We start from the raw sequence: 19,113 nt of genomic DNA on the forward strand, positions 1-19,113 counted from the left end.
CACGCCGATTTTTTATTCAGCTATTACTGTCGAGTGGGACGGATGATGATGAACCTTAAAAAGTAACTGTGACCAAATAACTAATCACGGGCCAAAATAGTAGTTTTCACTTAAATTCACTGGGAACATCTCAAGTGGGGTCACCCACCTTTCTGAAAATGAGAGCTTAGGTACTGATTAATACAAAGGGCTACTAATTTGCTACACACTTTTAAAATGATAAATTTGCAGTTGTTTGAAGGTTTACAATTATCGTAATATCAATGCAGGTTTGTTTACCTCTTTGTGGCATTTCCCACGATAGGATTAAGTAGACTTTCAAAAGGCGGCATATGGTTTAGTTGAACTTTTTGGTGTACTGCAGTGTGTATAAATTGGTAAATATAAAATGTTGCATTCTCTTTTGCGGCTGTCGTGTGCTAAAGCAGCAATTATTTGAAGGTTTACAATTACAAACATCTATGCTAATTCCTGTTAGCCCACGAATGGTGTTTTGCGTTATATGTTGGTATTAAGCTTAAAGACTTGCGTGAGATGAAATAATATCGTTTGGTTGGTAAGTTTGAATATACAATGTTTAACTCCATTTTGTTTGAAGCGTCAGTTTTACATAAGACTTCCACTGGGCTGACAAATAACTTGTAGCAAGTCGACTTTGCGCTCTATTTTTGTGACCAAAGCGTGGTCTAAACCTGCGCGGGGGAAATTTAGACCTAGTTAGTATTTTCGCAGACGCATGCAAGCACTTTTTTTTTTTTTTTTTTTAAAAGTCATTTTCGCAGACGAGACGAGCACTTTTCCTTTTTTCTTTCTTTTTTAAAGGCATTTTGTGACATTGTGAGTGTGAACACAACCGACTTGATTCCGCGCTAATCAAAGCGGCTCCTCTTCCTCTTGAAATGCAACGGACAAGGGACGCACTGATAGCCCTCGAGATGGCAGGAGAGGAAACTGATTTGCTCAAGTCCTGCGGCAGGTCGAGTCATGCAAATTACGCTTATAAGGACTTGCAAGCAGACCTCCATGAGCATTTAGCTAGGAAGATTACACATCTGTGAAGTGGGCACTTGGAAACTGCCTTCCATCTCCCCCCCCACCGATAGCTCTGCTGCAACCAGTGGGATGATTTTAAAACACGATAAAGATCGAAAATTAATATGCGGATGCGTTCAAGTAATTGATTTATCGAGTTCGATCCGCCGCATGTTCGCGGAGCTCAAAATGCCTCTAACTTTTTACCAACAGAATATAGGACCCTGATGAATGTGTCTCCCTTACCACACATTTACGATATATCTGCGTTTCAGTTTTTTTTTTTTAATTGACCTACTGAAATAAATGAACATTTAGAGTTAAGCCTACCGTGACAAAATGCACACAGGTGGGAAAACTATGCACTAGTCGGATACTAGCAAAGGCAACCGAAATGCCCTTTTCTCCTCTGACAAATATACTGAATTTGTAAAAAGTGAGTGAGTGAACTCACTGTTCAGTTCACAGCTTTTAAAGCCATTTGTTCCCTCTGCAGATTTGATTTGTTTTGTTTTCTACAGCTTCACCCCTCGGGACATCGACATGACACAGTGAATTTGTTTGTTCACAAACAGGAACTAAGGACTTGTTGGATCCAGAATATCGATTTGTGTTGACCGACAGTCAGCATGTTGTCCCCCGCAGTATATTAAAGATCAATTATTTCATTTATAAAAGTCACATTACAGATTCACCATTGATACCTGTTAAACAATAGATTCGCATCGACTGTAAATGCCACTCCAAATAAATTTCAGCTATTCTAGTCGATGCTCCTGACATTTTTTTTTTGTCCTTTGAGCACAAGCCTGAAGGTTTTGTACTAACAATAACTGCTATTTTGAACGCTTTATAATTTCCTGTTGCCATCACCGTGCTTAACTTAAAAAAATAAAAATGAATATTAAATCATAATGCTGCCTTCCCCCATGCTTCGCCGTAGGTATTTGTGTTCTTCTGATGATGAGCTGCACATCACCAGAAGAACACAAGAACCTACACTGAAGCATGGAAAAGGCAGCATAATGCTTTGGTGCTTTTGATTTTTTTCAGCTGGAACTCGGTCCTTAAAGCGGAAGTCAATCTAAACATAGTTTTTTTCAAGAATATGTTCCCAGCAGGCCCACTAGTTGAAACACGGCATTCTGATTAATTTTGCATTTGTGAAATATAGCAAAATTCACCTGTTTTTAGCCATCTCTGGGGGCGGCCATTTTGTCTTCTGTCGACTGAAAATGACATCGCAACTGCTCACAACGACCAATCACGGCTGACCTGTTCTCTGAATCTGAGCCGTGATTGGTCGTTGTGAGCAGTTGCGATGTCATTTTCAGTCGAAAGAAGACAAAATGGCCGCCCCCAGAGATGGCTAAAAACGAGTGCATTTTGCTGCTTAACTTATACTCCACAAATGCAAAATTAATCAGAATGCCGTGTTTCAACTAGTGGGCCTGCTGGGAACGTATCCTTGAAAAAAATATGTTTAGGTTGACTTCCGCTTTAAGACCACATGGAGAGAAATATGAAATAGCAGCCACAATTAGGACAGCAAATTCAGGCTTCTGCTAGAAAGCAAAAAATAATTTCAGGTAAAGCCAACTGGAACAGCTGAGATGTATTTGGAGTTCATTTTCTAGATGAATGTAAGCAACTTGATTTTCGATTAATTGAATCGATTAATCGATTAATTGGGTTGAATCGATTAATCGGGGTGAATCGATTTTAAATAGATTTTCGATTAATCGTTACATCCCTAGCCTTGACGTTTTTTGTTTTTTTTTAAATATCACAAAAACTGGCATTTAACCAGGATTGAACATCCAGTACGTTGTACTTTATAACCACTGTATACAGTACTGTTACTTGAGTTATTACATTCACGCCATGGCAAATAAGAGTAAATGTGACTGTGTTTTTCAACGGAGCCACGGCTTTGTGTGCGTCTGACCTTGGGGAAGCGCTCCTTGTACACATGGTTCATCATCACAATTTCATTGTCGTAGCAGGATGGCGAGCGCCCCGGGCTGGGGAGAGACAAAGGCAAAACGTGCAGGAGTGTAAGACACATCGCTCAATGAGAAAATCAAAGAGCGAGTAAAATATGCAGGCGAAAACGTTGTGGAACTCTGTTTTTTTTTCCCCACTTGAGAAGAAAAGAAAAAAAAACAAGAAAAAAAAAAAAAAACACATTCACAGCATCCCGACACTCTGTCCACATATTATGCTAATGCGCTTCAGAAATTTGCTAAAATGTCTCTAATTAATGGAGACTTCTTGCATAAAACACTCTCCCCCATCACTGGCTTTCAGAGACATATGCAGCGAAAGGGTGCTCAAAATATTAATATAATCCCTTTTTTCCAACTATACGCACACTACAATGACACACTGAGTGGCACGAGAGAGCATATGATGCTGAAAAGATGTCTTGTGGGCAAACACTATAGACAAGCCTCACAGACGGACGTGATGTGAATAGTAACAATGAGGCACGTCGAGCTCCACAATGGGGGGCGCGGTGGAAAAGCCGGGACACATGCTGAAGTATTATTTAGGACAGGATCTGCTGAGCGGATTAATACGCCAGCCGAGAGCCGATGAGTAGTGATGCGTCGTATGTTGTTTGGGTATCCAGGGAGGATGCTGGGGTGTTTAAGCAGGCACCTCGTAAACCCTGGAAAGAAAGGAGGTGCTGCTCTCCGGAGCCACCCGAAAACCGCGGGGTGCAAGGATACACGCATCGCAAGAAGGATAAGATGGTTTTATTTTTATTTTTTTCTGTTATGCGGCACAAAAATAGGACTGGTAGTTTTGTGGGGTCCTTGACAAGCACCCGCAGACGGCTGCAATCGGTATTTTTTTTTTGTTGCTTTTATTGTTACTCACAACTGCCTTCATACATATTGAGCTTCCGTTTCACCTCTCTCTCTCTACGGGGTAGTAAAAACGAATCTGCGGGCAGATCAACAAACAGGAGATTTTTGACCTCCCTGTCACATTTTTCAGTGGCGCATGTTTATCTGTATTTACTGGATTATGTACACAATCTAGTCACATTGAGTGTGTTTTAATGTAACCTGCAATGAATGCGGTACATGAAGCTCGCAAAGGCATCAGGGTCAATTTGAGGGGATTGGCATGGACACGTTGACATTCTGCCGTAATTCAACCTCCCTGATTATTAAACTATAATTAATCCCAAATTACAGTCTGCCACTCAGTGCTGGCGGCATGACTGCAGTGCATCTAATGTGGATAATATAATAAGATAATACATAGTGGAAAGTCAATGTTTATATTATGCTCACATCCCACATTTGGAAAATGATATGGTACTTGCTGTTATTTGGATGTATTTATACCCTTAAAATTTGAAATTGGAGAAGAACCACTGGTGGAGCTGGGCTGGGGGGGCGGGGGGGGAGGGGGCGCACGGGCACCGGCCCCTCCTGAAATGTTTTTGGACCCGCCAGGTGCTAAGGCCAGATAATTGACTTTGGGTATTTTCCTTTTTTTTTTTTCTCTCCACATTTCCCACCGTTATCTGTAGGGAACATATAATGAATATTTATCAGCGTTTTCTTAAGACTTTTTGGGGGTTGTTAAAAAAAAATATATATATATATATTTATTTTGTGTTGCAGAGCCCCAGAGGTAGCCTCAGCCACCAAATGGCCCACCCAAGGACAATAGTCTAGATCCGCCACTGAATAGAACCATTCCAGTCAATTGTGTTTTTGTCAGATAGTGATTAAAATTCAACAATGATTTGGCAATGATTTCAAAGCACCCCGCTTAAAAGCACAAAAGCATCGTCCGATCAGATTGCACAGATGGCATCGCCATTGCTGCTCGAAGCCATTGAGGGGCGTGTGTGTCGTGTCTCGCTATAATATGCCGTGACCATTGTAATTCTACAGTCTTTATTATTTCTGGCATTTCTGCTTTTGGTTCTACAAAAACATTTCCGAGCATTCGTACACTGTAGCCATTTATTTTGGTTATTTCACAGATTTCGGGGGAGCGTATCTCACCTATTCAATGTTTTTGTGCTCAGACCAAAGCCATGTCTTGTATAAAAATGCTGCTTTGGCGCTATCTTGGAGAAAAGGAAGTACATTATGTTGAAAAGAGTTGAGGAGCTTCATTCAGTCGGGCCAATACCTGAAAGAAGCTATTGAGCTTGGTCCTCATCCCCCATGAATAGCAAGGGAACCCCGAACATGCTAACTTGAAATGGGAGTCAAAATCGACCCCTTACTATCAGAAAATAGAATCCTGTGACCAATCCAACAATATATTACACCGATATGTCAGTATTACAAATGTAAGGAAAATATGGAAAAAAAGTTACTAAATGTAATGTTAATAATTTTGATTTCGTAGTATAAGCCGTGCAGAAAATAGATGCACGGAGTTTGGCAGTACATCAAGAGGGGGGTTCTGATAATAATTTTTTTTTTTTTTTTTTTGCATGTAAGTCCCAGTCCAAGTCACTTGCTTTTCAGTTTGATTCAATACCTTTTTATATGGCTATAAGTCAGCATTGCTTCAAATCAAGTAAACAAAAACGATTTTACTATTTTCTTGACAAATTATTTTTTCAGCCGATACGATCATCGGAAAATCCTGCGATCGTCCCGATTTCGGATTGAATCGTAAGAATATGCGGACAAATTTCTGTGGCGCTGCAGTGGAGGCACCCATGAAAAATTGCTGCAGATCTGGATGACGTCGGAGGAATTGATTTGTATTTTTCGCCATTCCGATCATCTTATACTGGGGCGAGCAATGAGCGGCCAGATCCAGGAGACAGGAACGTAATTACTGACACCTAAAGGTGTGAAGCGCAATATAATCCATCACCCACGATTTTTCAACGGAAGGTGACATTTTGGACATGTTTTTTTTTTTTTTTTTTTCCTCTCTTTGGCGGAGATCTCACCTGAGGCTCCGAGAACGAGGACGGACGTGCGGCGAGCGGCGGCCCCCGTCGTCGTCCGTGATGCTCTCGGTGCTGCCGAAGTGCTTGGACAGGAAATGCAGCTCGTCCATGGTGGGCTGGAAGGGCAGCTGGTGCAGACGTTCCTGGGACGAGCTGGACGACTGGAAAAGCGACCGGCAGCACCGGGAAGAGGGAGACATGAGTTTGTTTTGAATCTTTGGATTTTCTTTGATGCCTGTGAAGCGGCTAATAATTGATGTGAATGAGGGAGGAGGGAAGTGAAGAGGAGGACCGCAAAGCGCGCAGTGTACCATCGTGTGAGTGGGTGCGAAAAAAAACACGACCAACACAAGGTAGGGAAGAGAGAGGTGAAGGAACAGAGAAAATATCAAGAAGGACGGACGAGTCGAGGAACAAAAGGATCAAACTCTGCAAGGAATGAAACGGTCTCGCCGAATAAAAGTGGCCTGCTGCCTTTGAGTGGATGAGAGCGGCTTTTTTTGCCAGCTCGGCGGGGAAAAACGCCAACCTGGATCAATAGGGGAGTGAATGAACACGCCTCCCGACGGGATGTCACGCTTGGCATTGACCGCGCAATGATTTCTGCCGTAAGGAAGCCGCCTCTCGGCCACTTGGAAGCGAGGAAAACGTCCGTAAGAAAGCCGAAGGATCTCACAGCGTACGTATGTGCTGCCATGTCTTTCATCCCTCACTTTTACCTTCATCTTCAAACGCTTACGGAGTGCACTGCCTACATCAGAGCACGTCAACAGAAATTTTGCTCCATTTATAATGAGTACTCGGAAATCATGCAAATTTGGTTTAACGCATATTTGGTCATTTAGAAGAGGAAGTCAACCCCCCAGGGGCGGAGCCATGGGTGGGACTGGGAGTGCGCGGGCCCACCCCGGATTGACAGACTGCCCACCCAGTGGGATTCATTCAAAAAGAAACAAAAAAAAAACTTTTAAATTGTTAGTAAATTATGATTGAATTGTTTTTGAATTAGTGTTTCGTGTTTTTTTTATTTTATTGAATATTAAAAATGGCATAAAGGAATATCCGAACTTCATATTAGTCAGTTTGTTGTTTTATTTGAACGTGCGATGTTTCAAGGCAGCAGGATTGTGCTCAGCGAGAGGAATATTCAGGCCCGCCCTGATTTTTCCATTAGCTACGTTCTGGCTCCGCCCCTGAGTCAACGCAAACATATTTTTTTCCCCAGAATATGTTCACTGCAGGCCCACTTGCTGAGACAAGGCATTCTGATTAATATTGAGTTTGCGGAATATGACTTAAGCAGCAAAATCAACCCGCTTTTAACCGTCTCAGGCGGCGGCCATTTTGTACACCGATACCGGAGTACATGCAAATTCCCTTGTAACAGAAATTCCAACCCTCATCCTCAGAACTGTGCAGCAGACAACCCACTTATCAAACCAATAAGCCGGAGGCACGTAACTGCGTTTCCGCCGCTAGAGGCGGGAGCGCTGTTGCGTCTTTCTACCTTTAAAGCCGGGAGAGCGTATTTGTTTGTAGACAATGACAATATCGACGGCTTTGTAACAGAATAGAGGATGGTAATTACCGCTCGATTTTATCAAATTAAAAATTCTTTTTACCCCTTCGATTGAAACAGTAAATAATAGACCCGTGTGAAAGCCACGTCAAAGCTCTCAAAATTATTTTGCAATTATGTTTCTATATGCTACAGGGGCTGAGGTATGAATTATTTTGTAGGCGTTGAATTTCTGGGAAAACTTTTTTCGGGGGTATCTCCAAATACGACCTCAAGGTTTCGGGGAGCTGTTGAGCCAGCCGCTTAATGGGTTAATATAAAAAATAAGATAAGATAAGAATGCCTTTATTGATCCCACAGTGGGGAAATTTTCATTGTTACAGCAGCAAAGATATAGGTCACACAGGGGTAGCCATTAATGTATAACATTGACGGCAAACATTCGGGATCAAACCTATGTAAATATACGCAGTAACATGTGTATATACACATGTATATACACACCAACATACATCTACATAAAAAGTATGAGGAACACTCATTTTGGCCCGTACATAGTACAGAGGAAAAATACTCTAAGTAAGTGACAGTGCTGCAGTGCAATGAGCAAATACACCGCAGATCTTCCTCATATTTCCCAAGGGGTTGTTAAAAACGGCACTTTTCCAAGAGGTTCTTATTTACGCTATGCACCGCTGCGTTCCGTTTCTGGAGATTTCCTGCATGCGTTTAAAGAGGACGTACGAGTTCTCGCCACACAAGCGCGCACACCTTTCATCTGCTCTGATCAATATGCAATGCTGAGGCTGCGGCTAAACCGGTTTGTAAGGGCTCCAATGGGCGAGAAGGAAGAGGAGAGGAACATGTGCGGGATTAGTGAAACGGGGAGCTACGGCGCGAGTAGTAGTTGATGCTGTGAGCAAACGCAGAAAAAGTCAAAAAGGTGCCAAGGCAACGGCAGATTTTCCGTTTGCAAACATAAAGCCGACGGAACAGCTCAAGACATGTCTGCCTAAGTGATCATGTAATCACCTCTGTGCCACCCACCCCTCCTCATTAACTATCCACGCCAGAGGGAACACGGCGAGGTGTACGGAAATTTATTGGAACACGTTGTGACTGCAAGGCACAATTCATTTCAATTATCTCCGCTCCACTTTTTTTTTTTTTTTCCCAAGACGACCGAGTGATCGTCCGCAGACAAATCAGGTCAATCATTTCTTGGCAACCGATGAGGTATTTTCACGTTTTTCATGCTCTTCTGTGTTTTTTGTATGCGCGCAATGCCGCTCAGATGCTCGTGGGGCGTGAAATGCTTTCAAAGCGAAAAAGGAAAACGAGCGGAACAGGCAACTTCGGAGCATGACTATACGAACGGCGTTAACGCCAACTGATTTCATGCATGAACATGTATACGACAACGCAAACTTCATTGCAAGGAGATGAATATTCGTGCAAAATATGTTGGCCAGATGATGAAAAAATGCAGTCAGGCGGAAGGAAAAAAAGGGGTGGGGTCTATAATTTGCTAATGAGGAAGCATCCAGTGTTCTCTTTTAGAAGCGGCTTGACGGCAGCTAATTTCAGGGTTTTGGAAACGCGCCTGACTGAAGTGAGCCCTTGATTATTTATTGTAACCCAGTTAGCACGGATTTCACAGTAGTTTTTAAGAAAAGTGCGATACTGAGCCAAGGCAGCGAGTTTCAGCTGCTGAATCAAATCCGTTATGGTTTGTTGATCCATTGCATCAAATTCTGACAAGGCAACTTCAGTTACACTTGGGCGATTTTTGAGTGTTGCATCATTTTGCGATTTTGCCGCTTCGTTCTGATGTTTGAACTCATGTTTTGCACTTTTTCAGTAAGGCAGCGGGCAAATTCATTGCATTTATCTGGTGCCAGGAGTTCTGGCGCAATTTGATTTGGAGGATTAGTGAGTTTAGCAACCAGAGCAAATAGTGTGCGTTTTGTTGAGGTTCTTACTAATGATTTCAGAAAAATGGTATTGTCTTTACCAACTCTCTGTTAAAATGACTAATACCAAAGCCGAGGTTCGAACCTAGAGCTTCAGAACTGTGAAGCACTCGCGCTAACCACTCACAAACCATGCGCTGCCCACTTCACATAACTTTAAAGATAAATGTCGATGATGCGCTTTTACACCCCCTTGAGTAACTCTTACCGTTGAACTGGGTGTATTGGTGCCATATCCCGAGGAAGGAAGCGACGCCAGGGACCATCTACGACCATCAGGCCTGAGGGAGACAAAGAACAAGAAGCGGCAAAAATCACAACATGAAATGGAAAGTCCATTTTGTTATCAGCATAAATAGCATAACATACAACAACACACACACAGGCGCATGTGCACGCACTCACATACACACACACGCGCTCTAGATAAAAAAGAAAACTAGCCCCCCTTTGCATGTGACTGTGTATTATCACCTCCGGTTTCACTGTGCATGCGAAATTAATCCCATCAACAATTTCACGGTGTTAGCACTTCACAATAAAAAAAAAAAAAAAAAAAAAGGGATGCAAACCTTCTTGAAGAGGCGAAAGAAAAGTGGGCGGGACCACTTGGTGAGAAGTTGCGTGGGCTGTCCAGTGGGCTGCTTCCTAGTCACATACACAAACAGTAAAAAAAAATTTTTTTAAAAAGGAGTTGAGAGTTTCTGGAGGGGAACATAAAGCAAAACATGACAAAGTATCTGATTTGAGGGCAGTTTGTGCAGACAGACAGTCAATGGTAGTGTTCATAAGCAGCAAAAAATAAATAAATAAATCATGATTTCAGGACTTGACATTCTCCCACCTGACTTTCCTATTTGTCACCAACTTTGAGCCACCCTGCGGCACTCGAGGGAGCTGCCTGACATTCTCTTGTCAAATACAAAAGTCTATTTCCAAGCGCATGAATCTATCAAGCTTCATATCAGCTTGAAGCTGAGACAAAAAGCCCCATTTAGAATCGTTTCACAGATTTCATGACAAATCCAACCGTTCTTTACGTCAGAGTCGAGTGGGAATTTACTCGGTGGAGAATGGCAGAACACAGTTAGCTTACTGCAGAATACAGTAGTGTACCGCTAAAATAAGTAGATGTGGTGTAAAATTACCACACCGACTCGATTAGAAGTGGCAAGAAAATTGCGAATAGATGAAGACTATCATGTGAGTTGGGGAGATTTTCTGAGACATTTTTCAAGCAAAGTAAACAGACATTAGGTCATCATATTAACAAACTTGATGAGGGAAGTAAGAGTTATTGTTACCCTTGCTGCTGCTTATAGAGTATTTAGAATTTGCATGTTTGGCATGGTAGGTGATCATATAAAAAAAAAAAAAAGTATGATCCCAAAAAGATAGATTGTAAATATCAAATGTCTTTTCTGCTCACTTGTGTTAAAGTGTAAGAGATTTCAGTATTCGGTAATTATAGCCTACCAAAAATAACATCCTAAGAATCAATGTGATGGCTTGTAACAAGGTAAACAGTCTGACTGTTGTTGCTATGGCGACTTAATAAGATCGCCTCCTTCAGTGATACCATTAAAAACTTGGACACAGCGCACAACCGTGTCATTTTCGAGACTGACCTATGTGTCCTGGCAGTGGGGAGTGAGGCCTGGGCAGAGTGGGAGACGTACTGGTCAGGATCAGGCTTTTCCGGTTACTCGTTCTGCAACTGGAACACAATCCCGATCCATCAATTAATAACTGGTGTGACTCTTGTGTTGGTGTCTACGTCAATTAGCATGAGCATACAGTACTCCCGCGTGCGCTCACGTGAAAACATAACATGATGTTATTGACAAATGAAGCACATTGTATCTGCTTTCAACGTGAATTGCAACCCATCCATCCATATTCTGTAGAACTTGTCTTCATTCGGCTGGCGAGTGAGCTGGATCGCAATACCAGCGCAAGACAATAAAAAAGACAAAGCATTTTGCCCCTTCTCAAGGTTTCAAATTTTTTTCCCCTAGTGCTATCAAACGATTAAAATTCTTTAACTAATTAATCGCACAATTATCCATAATTAATCGTGATTAATCATATTTTTCAACTATTTTTACACAGCTTGGAATCAATATTTACTTGAGTAAACTCTTAATAGAAAGGAAAAGAAAAGTATATTTTGATTCAAAGACTGTTCTAATACTTTCTTTGATCCTTGAATATGACCCTTTTCCTGCAAAATACATCCGTTGAACGATACACCAAAAACGTAAAAACTAATACGGTATTTGAATTTGGCGTTGCAAAGTGCACAAATTTTGGGGGATTTTTCCAATGAGCCGTCGCGCAACTTTTTAAAGTAAAACGACGAAAAAAGTCCGTCTTTGTGCCAGTGACTCTCTAAGTTTGGCTGCAAAATGAGCAGAGGGAAGCTACCGCAGGAAGTAAATAAAACTGAGGTTTTTTTTAATGCGTTATAAAATTCAAATGAATCTCCATAGTTAATGCTTTACCTTCGACAGCCCTAATATATAAATAAAAATCCAAAACTATTATATCCCTTCTCTGTACTGACCTTACCAATCCAAACCTTTATTGATTAATCAATCGAGGCCCGAAGACCTTTGCCCTTATCTTGTACAATAAATGTTGTGATAAGGAAATAAAGACTTTCTGCTCCCGATTGCGCCACTGTCTTACGCAATTTTTTTTTCTTAGATAAGCTTGGTGGCTCCATAACCACACGCAACGGGGGAAGATTTTAAGTGTGACTTTAATATCTCATTTGTTCGCCGACTCAACCGAAATATAATAAATGTTTCATCAGCCTCCTCCATCGTTGTTTGGGAAGTGCAATAAACCACACATTTCTTAATACGTCTCAAAAAACACACAGAGTCCGTATCTTTGTAAATCTACACCCCCACTGTCTGGAAGCCCTCCCACGCGTTCCCCCCCCTTTATCTCTCCTTCTTCCTCAGCCTTGTTTGCCGTGGCGCAGCGAGACATCAAAACCCAGAGCGGGATTTTATCGGCGTCGGTACGCCTTCTGTGGCTCTGGCCGAGGGAGCGCGTGTTCAGACTTGCAGAACGGAGGAGCGGCATATTGAAATATTTAGGAGAAATGCATTAGCTCCAGTCGGGGAGCTGGATGTGCCTCGAGAGGACTGGAGGGGAAGCTGACGATGGAGGGATGGACAGAGGCAAAAACATGAGGCAACTTCCCGCCATTGCTGCCCATACAAACGGGGGATTATTTTCCATTCCGCGCCATACTTCAACTTCACATCTCATAAATGCTCATTTACATTTGCTGACATTGAAAGGCTGAAATCACTGCAACGCCAGTCAGGCCCGACTCTCTTGTGTCGTCTTTACTGCTGATTCATCAATCATCTTGTCTACAGGAGACCCGCTCAGGAATCAACAAGTAGCTGTGACTCATTCCACCGTGCACAAGTTGATGTCATGATGTTAAGATTTATTTTTGTCCAACTTCATACTGAGTAAATAATGCCATCATTTATGACTCTTACATTAAGTTCTTCGCCAGCTACGAAATCTGTTAACGCTACGGTTACACTATGTTCCCTAGCGGCCATGGCAGCACCGTTTGAGGCCTTTTTCATTTTTACAACACTTATTCTTATTATTTTTATTCTATTTATCTATGTCAGCAATGTATAGTGACAGGCAGAAGAGTTCAATTCTTCAACTTCCACTAGATGGCAATTAACCTGAGTCTCCACCTGTTTCCATTGATACAACAGAGGAATGGCTCCGTAATCGATTAAATAGACCTGGGGAAAAGTACATTTGAGTTAATTGAGACAAGATCATCATCATTTCAAAAATAGTGTACATTTATCGATGGCGTTTTCGTTTGCCGCTGTGTCGTGAATTGTAGACGACCGAACATAGTTTGTGCCTTGGCTCACTGAAATGAATGAAAATGTTGCAAACTGTACTGTGAGGAGAGTGAAAGGACGGAAACCATCTTGTACAAAGCAATCCCTTCTTCCACTGAAATCCAAAGTCGAGAAAGTCACCGCTTTACAAAACGGTCATTAACTATCCCGATGACATATTTATACGTCATTTCACATAGGGTCTGAAAAAGTCTGGTACTGAATGAGTTCATTAAAGAGCAGCATTTCGTACAATTTCCGAGCACAAGCCACAAAATTAAGGGTCAAATTAAGACGGATTCTGTTTTAAAACTACACTTTAATCTGTACTAGGGACGCAACGATTCACTCAAGCCCCGATTCGATTCTCGATTTTTTTTTTTAATCGCCACCATTCTTGTCTCCGTGCGCTAGTGTGGTGCTGCAGCCATCCACAAATGCAATGACGTTTGCCGCAAGCGCATAATTTGATCTACATATTCAAGATGTGTTATGCACCCGGAATGGGAAAAAAAATGAAAGGCATCATTTTTTTTAGCACTTTAAATTAGTATATTCTAATGACCTAGGTATGTTATATCTTTTGTTAAGTGTTACTGTCTAGGGCTTGTGAGTGCTGGGATGTCCGAGTTCAATTCGTCTCGATTTGAATTGATTATTCGATCAATCGATTTTCGACTAAACGTTACATCGCTAGTCTGTACAGTGGACCTCCGTATACTCAATATCCGCAGAATCACATATTTACAGATTTGTTTTTTTTTTTGAATATGTTTTATGGGGGGAGGGTTTACTCATTTTCCCCGTTTTTTGTAGAAAACGCATATTGAAGTTTTTTTTTTAAATCAACCGCGACCAGCAGGGTGTATAATATCCCGGATGTGGGTTGCAAATATGCACATGCACACTTGCCATCTTGACTCTCATAACATTGTAGACTTATCTGGAATAAGTACACAAGCAAATGGATGAGAAAAAGAAATAAAAATGTAGTCACTAATGTCTTATTCCCCCATTTTTCTAGTGCTGAGTCTTGCCCTTAACGCCAACATTAATTGGAGCCACAGTAGAAGCAGCCCCAGTGTAGGTGACACAAAAGCAGCTTTGTGCGACCGTGTGTTAAAAGCTTTATGACAAACAATCCATTTAATAGGCGACGCCGAGAAGAAGTGAATGCAAACACGATTTCAGTTCACAGCCCCTTTCAACAATGTGGGGGACATCCGTGCACATTCAAAACTAGACCAGAAAAGAGTTTAGATCAAAACAAAAGACCTTTACGCCTTTATATCATTCAAACAAATTCAAATCCAATTAGGCTAATCAACAACACATTTTCTTTACGTTCAATTAATTGACCGAGACGGAAGATGAGGAACAACGCCGGAAGGAGGAGGTGACGGGAGGGGAGGCGTGAAAACCGAGGCCGCGCATTTCAAGTTGAAACCCGAGGAGGCAAACTCCCTCTTATGTCTTCACAAAATGGGAAATAAAAATCACCGGACTGAATTTGAAAATGTGACCTCATCCCCGCAATGACAACACTGCGAGTGTGCTGGGACAACACGGTCTGCGTGTGTTTGTTTTATGTGGATGCCAGTCGTATAATCCATCATGTGGGCTCAGTGTGTTCGTTTGACAGAAGACTAGTGCTGTGGCCACCGGTGCTGTCAGGTAGACGGAGTACGATTGATTGTGGCCAACTCCGCGTGCAGCCATTGTGTGGGGCAATAATGGGGTGCCACTGAGTTTGCATTACACCATGACAGACTTGAAAAACTGCTCCTTACAAAAACTATACAATTACAGTGGTACCTCTACGTACGAAATGAATTGGTTCCGGAAGAAATTTCTTAAGTAGAACATTTTGTAAGTGGAGACGCGTTTTCCATGTAAATGCACTCATCCGTTCCAAGCCCCCCAATATTCGGACAGAAATGTTTTATAAAGCATAAAAATGCATCAAAACATGAGAGTTGTGCATAATGTAAAAAACAGAGAATAGAGTAAAGAATAAAAATGATGCTCGTTTACGTTTTAATTGCTGTCCTCATCGCTTTTTGCCCTCTTTGGTTCATGTTCTCTCTCAGAACTGTTTTTTTGCCTGGCGTTTTGTAAACAATTGATTTAATAACGTGGCGACTGTCGATACATTAGTCATATTCTTTGGCGAGATCAACCAAACGCATCTCCTTTTCATACTTTCCTATTATCTCTTGCTTTGTTTGTATGGACGAAAAAAAAAAAAAAATTCTCGTTTTTAATTCACGTAAAACTATCGGAACACCTCATGGCCAGAGGGGCGAATGACGAGGACGCTGCAAAGACATATCTATCACATATATATCTATCGACACACATAGACACATACGGTAGAGGTCCCTCTTAGCCAATGGGATGCTAGGAAGATGCTAGGCTAGCCAATGGCAGAGGAGCTATGAGTATGTTGCGTTCAGGAAACTCCGGAGCTGCGAGTAGCGGCCCATACTGTATTTTTACCTTTCGTATCCTGAAATTTCTTTCGTAACAGGAGGCAATATTTCCCTGTTGAGGCGTTTCGTAACTTGAAAATTTCGTACGAAGAGACGTTCGTAAGTAGAGGTACCACTGTATATTAAAACAAAATCGACTTGCATTAGACTGACAGGAAAAGAAAAGGCAAAAGGCACAGAATGGAACAGCTCATGATCCAAAGCATACCACATCATGCGCCAAACATGGTATGTTAAGTTTGTTAAATTGGTAGAGGAGTGAGGACGTCAATAAGGAATGATTGCGAATGTGCAGTAATTCATAGGTAAGGAATCTAAGTAAAGCAACTTGAATTCAATAATAAACGAGTTAAAAATATACATAAGTCAAACGATAAGAATACTTTGGAAAATTGCATGATAAGGTAATTAGTAATAAAATAAGTGATTGAGATATACCCTCAGCAATTTACAGAATAAGTAAGAAAAGGAGCAGAGTAAAGTACATGAGTAATAAAGTCATTTAAATACGTGAGTAACAAAAAATAAGTACATAAATGGTGATTGTGTCATGAGGAGTAAGTGAGTAACTGATAATAGGTGCAGCTACAAAAAAATCTGGTAATTTAATTAAAAGAAATATTTCATGATTTTATACTTATATAATTTTGATGACTACAGCTAACAGCAAATGAAAACCCAAATTCACTCACTCACTCAAGCAATAAGAATGAAAACGATGTTTTAATTACGTAATTAGGTAGGGATTGGCATATTAAGTAGTTTCCAATTTGTTTAATGAATCTATGTAATATCAGTTTTAAGTTTTGAAGTCAACTACAAATACAAATGAATGTTTCCATTATATTCTAATTTCCTGCGAGGCAGGCGCATGCATTTGTGAGAATGGGTAATCAACACAGTCATTAAATCATCCATCCATCCATTTTCCGAACCGCTTATCCTCACTCGGGTCGCGGGCGTGCTGGAGTCAGGAAAAGCCGAAATAATGAATGAGTCAGTTTCTTTGAAAAAAATAAAAAATAAATAAATAGCTCTGGTTACGTGACTGCCAAACAGATACGAAATACATTCATGCATTCAATATTTTTTTTTTTTAAGGCTGGGGACCCAGTAACAAGGGACATGGGTGTAAATGAATGTTTTTTCAACAATAACGCTGAGTGACTAACATAGCAGAAAAAGCAACAGCAACACAAACAAACAACGCAATGATGTGACGCCCTTAATTGTGACTCACTGCCCCTGATCCCGTGGCTGTCAGCGGCCAGGTTAACGCTCCGGCTAACGTGCGATAGGAAGGTCAACGATTAAGTCTGCGGTAATGATTCGTGCAGAAGCTTTGACGACCAATTATCCCCCCTGCGGGCACTGAGCTGGCACGGGGGCCACTGGTGTCTTCTGCGGACGTGACCGTGAATGTGAAATGGGAGGTGAAAAAAAAAAAAAAAAAAAAAAAACACACTCATATTAACTGACCCAAAATAATTCCAGTATTCCCTCAAAATGTGGACTCCCGTCTAAAAGACTCTATGCCCGAATAAAATTGCTCCATTGTGATCCACAAATTCTTAACACCTCAGCTACAATAAAATTAATGGATAAAACAACATTTACACAAAATATATCATAATGACATAAGTAAAGAGAAGCCAAAATAATTCGCTTTTGTCACACTTTGCAGCAAATGAATGGCCACTGTGCCGCTTGGCCACCTGGGGGCAGTGTAAGAGACAGCCGGATGTACAGCTCATCTCAGCTCCTCTCATATCCTTACAGAGGATAAAGAACATATGACTGGCGAGCAGCCATGCTGAATGTCTAAATGTGTTGCTGTACTGTTTGTGTTCAAATACCAGTTGCTCAAAGGGCTATACATGGGTTTCCCATTATGTGTTAGCATTAGCATTAAGCTAGCGGACTAAAGGCTAAGCTATATGATTGTTTTAAATAAAGTACATGTCATTTTACTAGCATTATGTTTTGTTTGCAGTGAACTTCAATTGGTTAAGGCCTCTTTATTGAAGAATTGTTCATTATTAGCCAGTGTTTTTTATTGTGAAGTGCGTTATGTTCACTTCCACCACAGGGCGCTAGTACTTCAAGTTTGCAAACAAGTCATAGCAAAAAAAAATAATTAAAAAAAATAATAATTAATAAAAAGTAAAATAAATAAATAAATAAATATTATATATATATATATATATATAATTATTTTTTTTTTTTTTTAATCGGTCAACTCAAAATGCTCATAAGTCACGCCAATCGTATCTCAAGGCGCCACCTGTACTTATTTTCACGCTATTGTGAAAATAAAATATATACAGTATATTTGTGTTATTCCTGTGTGAATTAATCCTGGGCAGAAAACTTTCTGGAAATGAACTTTTTCAAAGCTTGTTTGGTATCAGGAGGTATAAAAAGCAAATGCCACAAGGGGAACGAAAAACAAAAAGCAAAACTTGTTTTGAATGACGCGGTTGCCATTTGCTTTCTCTACAAGTGAAATGGAGGGACAATCAATTCAAATTGTAAATTGGAACTTTGTGAGAAAAGAGAAAAAAAAGTATTTTAAGGTCACATCGCCAATACATAATGGACATTCATCATTCCACTTGAGTCACTTCAGACCATGTTTTTCCACTTTCAGAAGAGGAAATCAAAGTGAAAATACTGCAAGAGGAAAACGAAAATGTAAAATGTGACTGGAACTAACCGACAAATTGAAAGTAGATTAACATAGGACCCCGAAAGGAAATGGAAAAAGTCAAGTCACTGAGCTGATTGTCTGCTGACTCACAGGCCACAGAGGACGCCACACACTTCCTGAGGGTTCAGTCATCGATCCACCCAGACACACTTCCTGTCAGGTGACGTCTCTCTTTTTTTTTCCCCTCTCGATGCCTGTCAGTCCCGTAGGACCCTTTTAAAGGTGAGTGCATGTTTACAGGTTTGGGAAGTGGGGCGGAAATGAAAATCATGAAATGGTAGCCCTTTAGAGGCTCTCTTGACTCTCTGGCTGGTCTCCAATCAGTCTTTATTCTCCTTAATATGTAACATTGACAGCTGTGGCTACAATTGCGGACAATTTCCTTATAAAATTCTTTTTTTTTAAATGGGCTAAGAGTAATCATCACTAACAACGTCCGTCAGTCCATCATGGTCGGATTTCCGCTTTGCTGATGTTTTTTTTTTTTTTGCAGGGTGGGGCGACGGACTGACGGACCGACAGACTTCTGACAAACTAACTAAT

At 41.0% G+C, this 19,113-nt stretch overlaps 1 protein-coding gene across 1 annotated transcript in view; it reads right to left on the minus strand.

The window, feature by feature from the left end:
• mast1a (microtubule associated serine/threonine kinase 1a) overlaps positions 1-19,113 on the minus strand; it is a 70,183-nt gene that overhangs the window by 25,258 nt on the left and 25,812 nt on the right. Inside the window, exons 3-7 of the mRNA XM_086033646.1 lie at positions 11,098-11,186; positions 10,042-10,117; positions 9,678-9,750; positions 5,978-6,138; positions 2,981-3,056 (exon numbers count right to left, since the gene is read on the minus strand). Of these exons, the coding sequence (XP_085889772.1) occupies positions 2,981-3,056; positions 5,978-6,138; positions 9,678-9,750; positions 10,042-10,117; positions 11,098-11,186 (475 nt within the window). The remainder of the gene's footprint in view (positions 1-2,980; positions 3,057-5,977; positions 6,139-9,677; positions 9,751-10,041; positions 10,118-11,097; positions 11,187-19,113) is intronic.

This window comes from Filicampus tigris, chromosome 6, assembly GCF_054856515.1.
Source record: "Filicampus tigris isolate MCC_2025a chromosome 6, RoL_Ftig_1.0, whole genome shotgun sequence".
NCBI lineage: Eukaryota > Metazoa > Chordata > Actinopteri > Syngnathiformes > Syngnathidae > Filicampus > Filicampus tigris.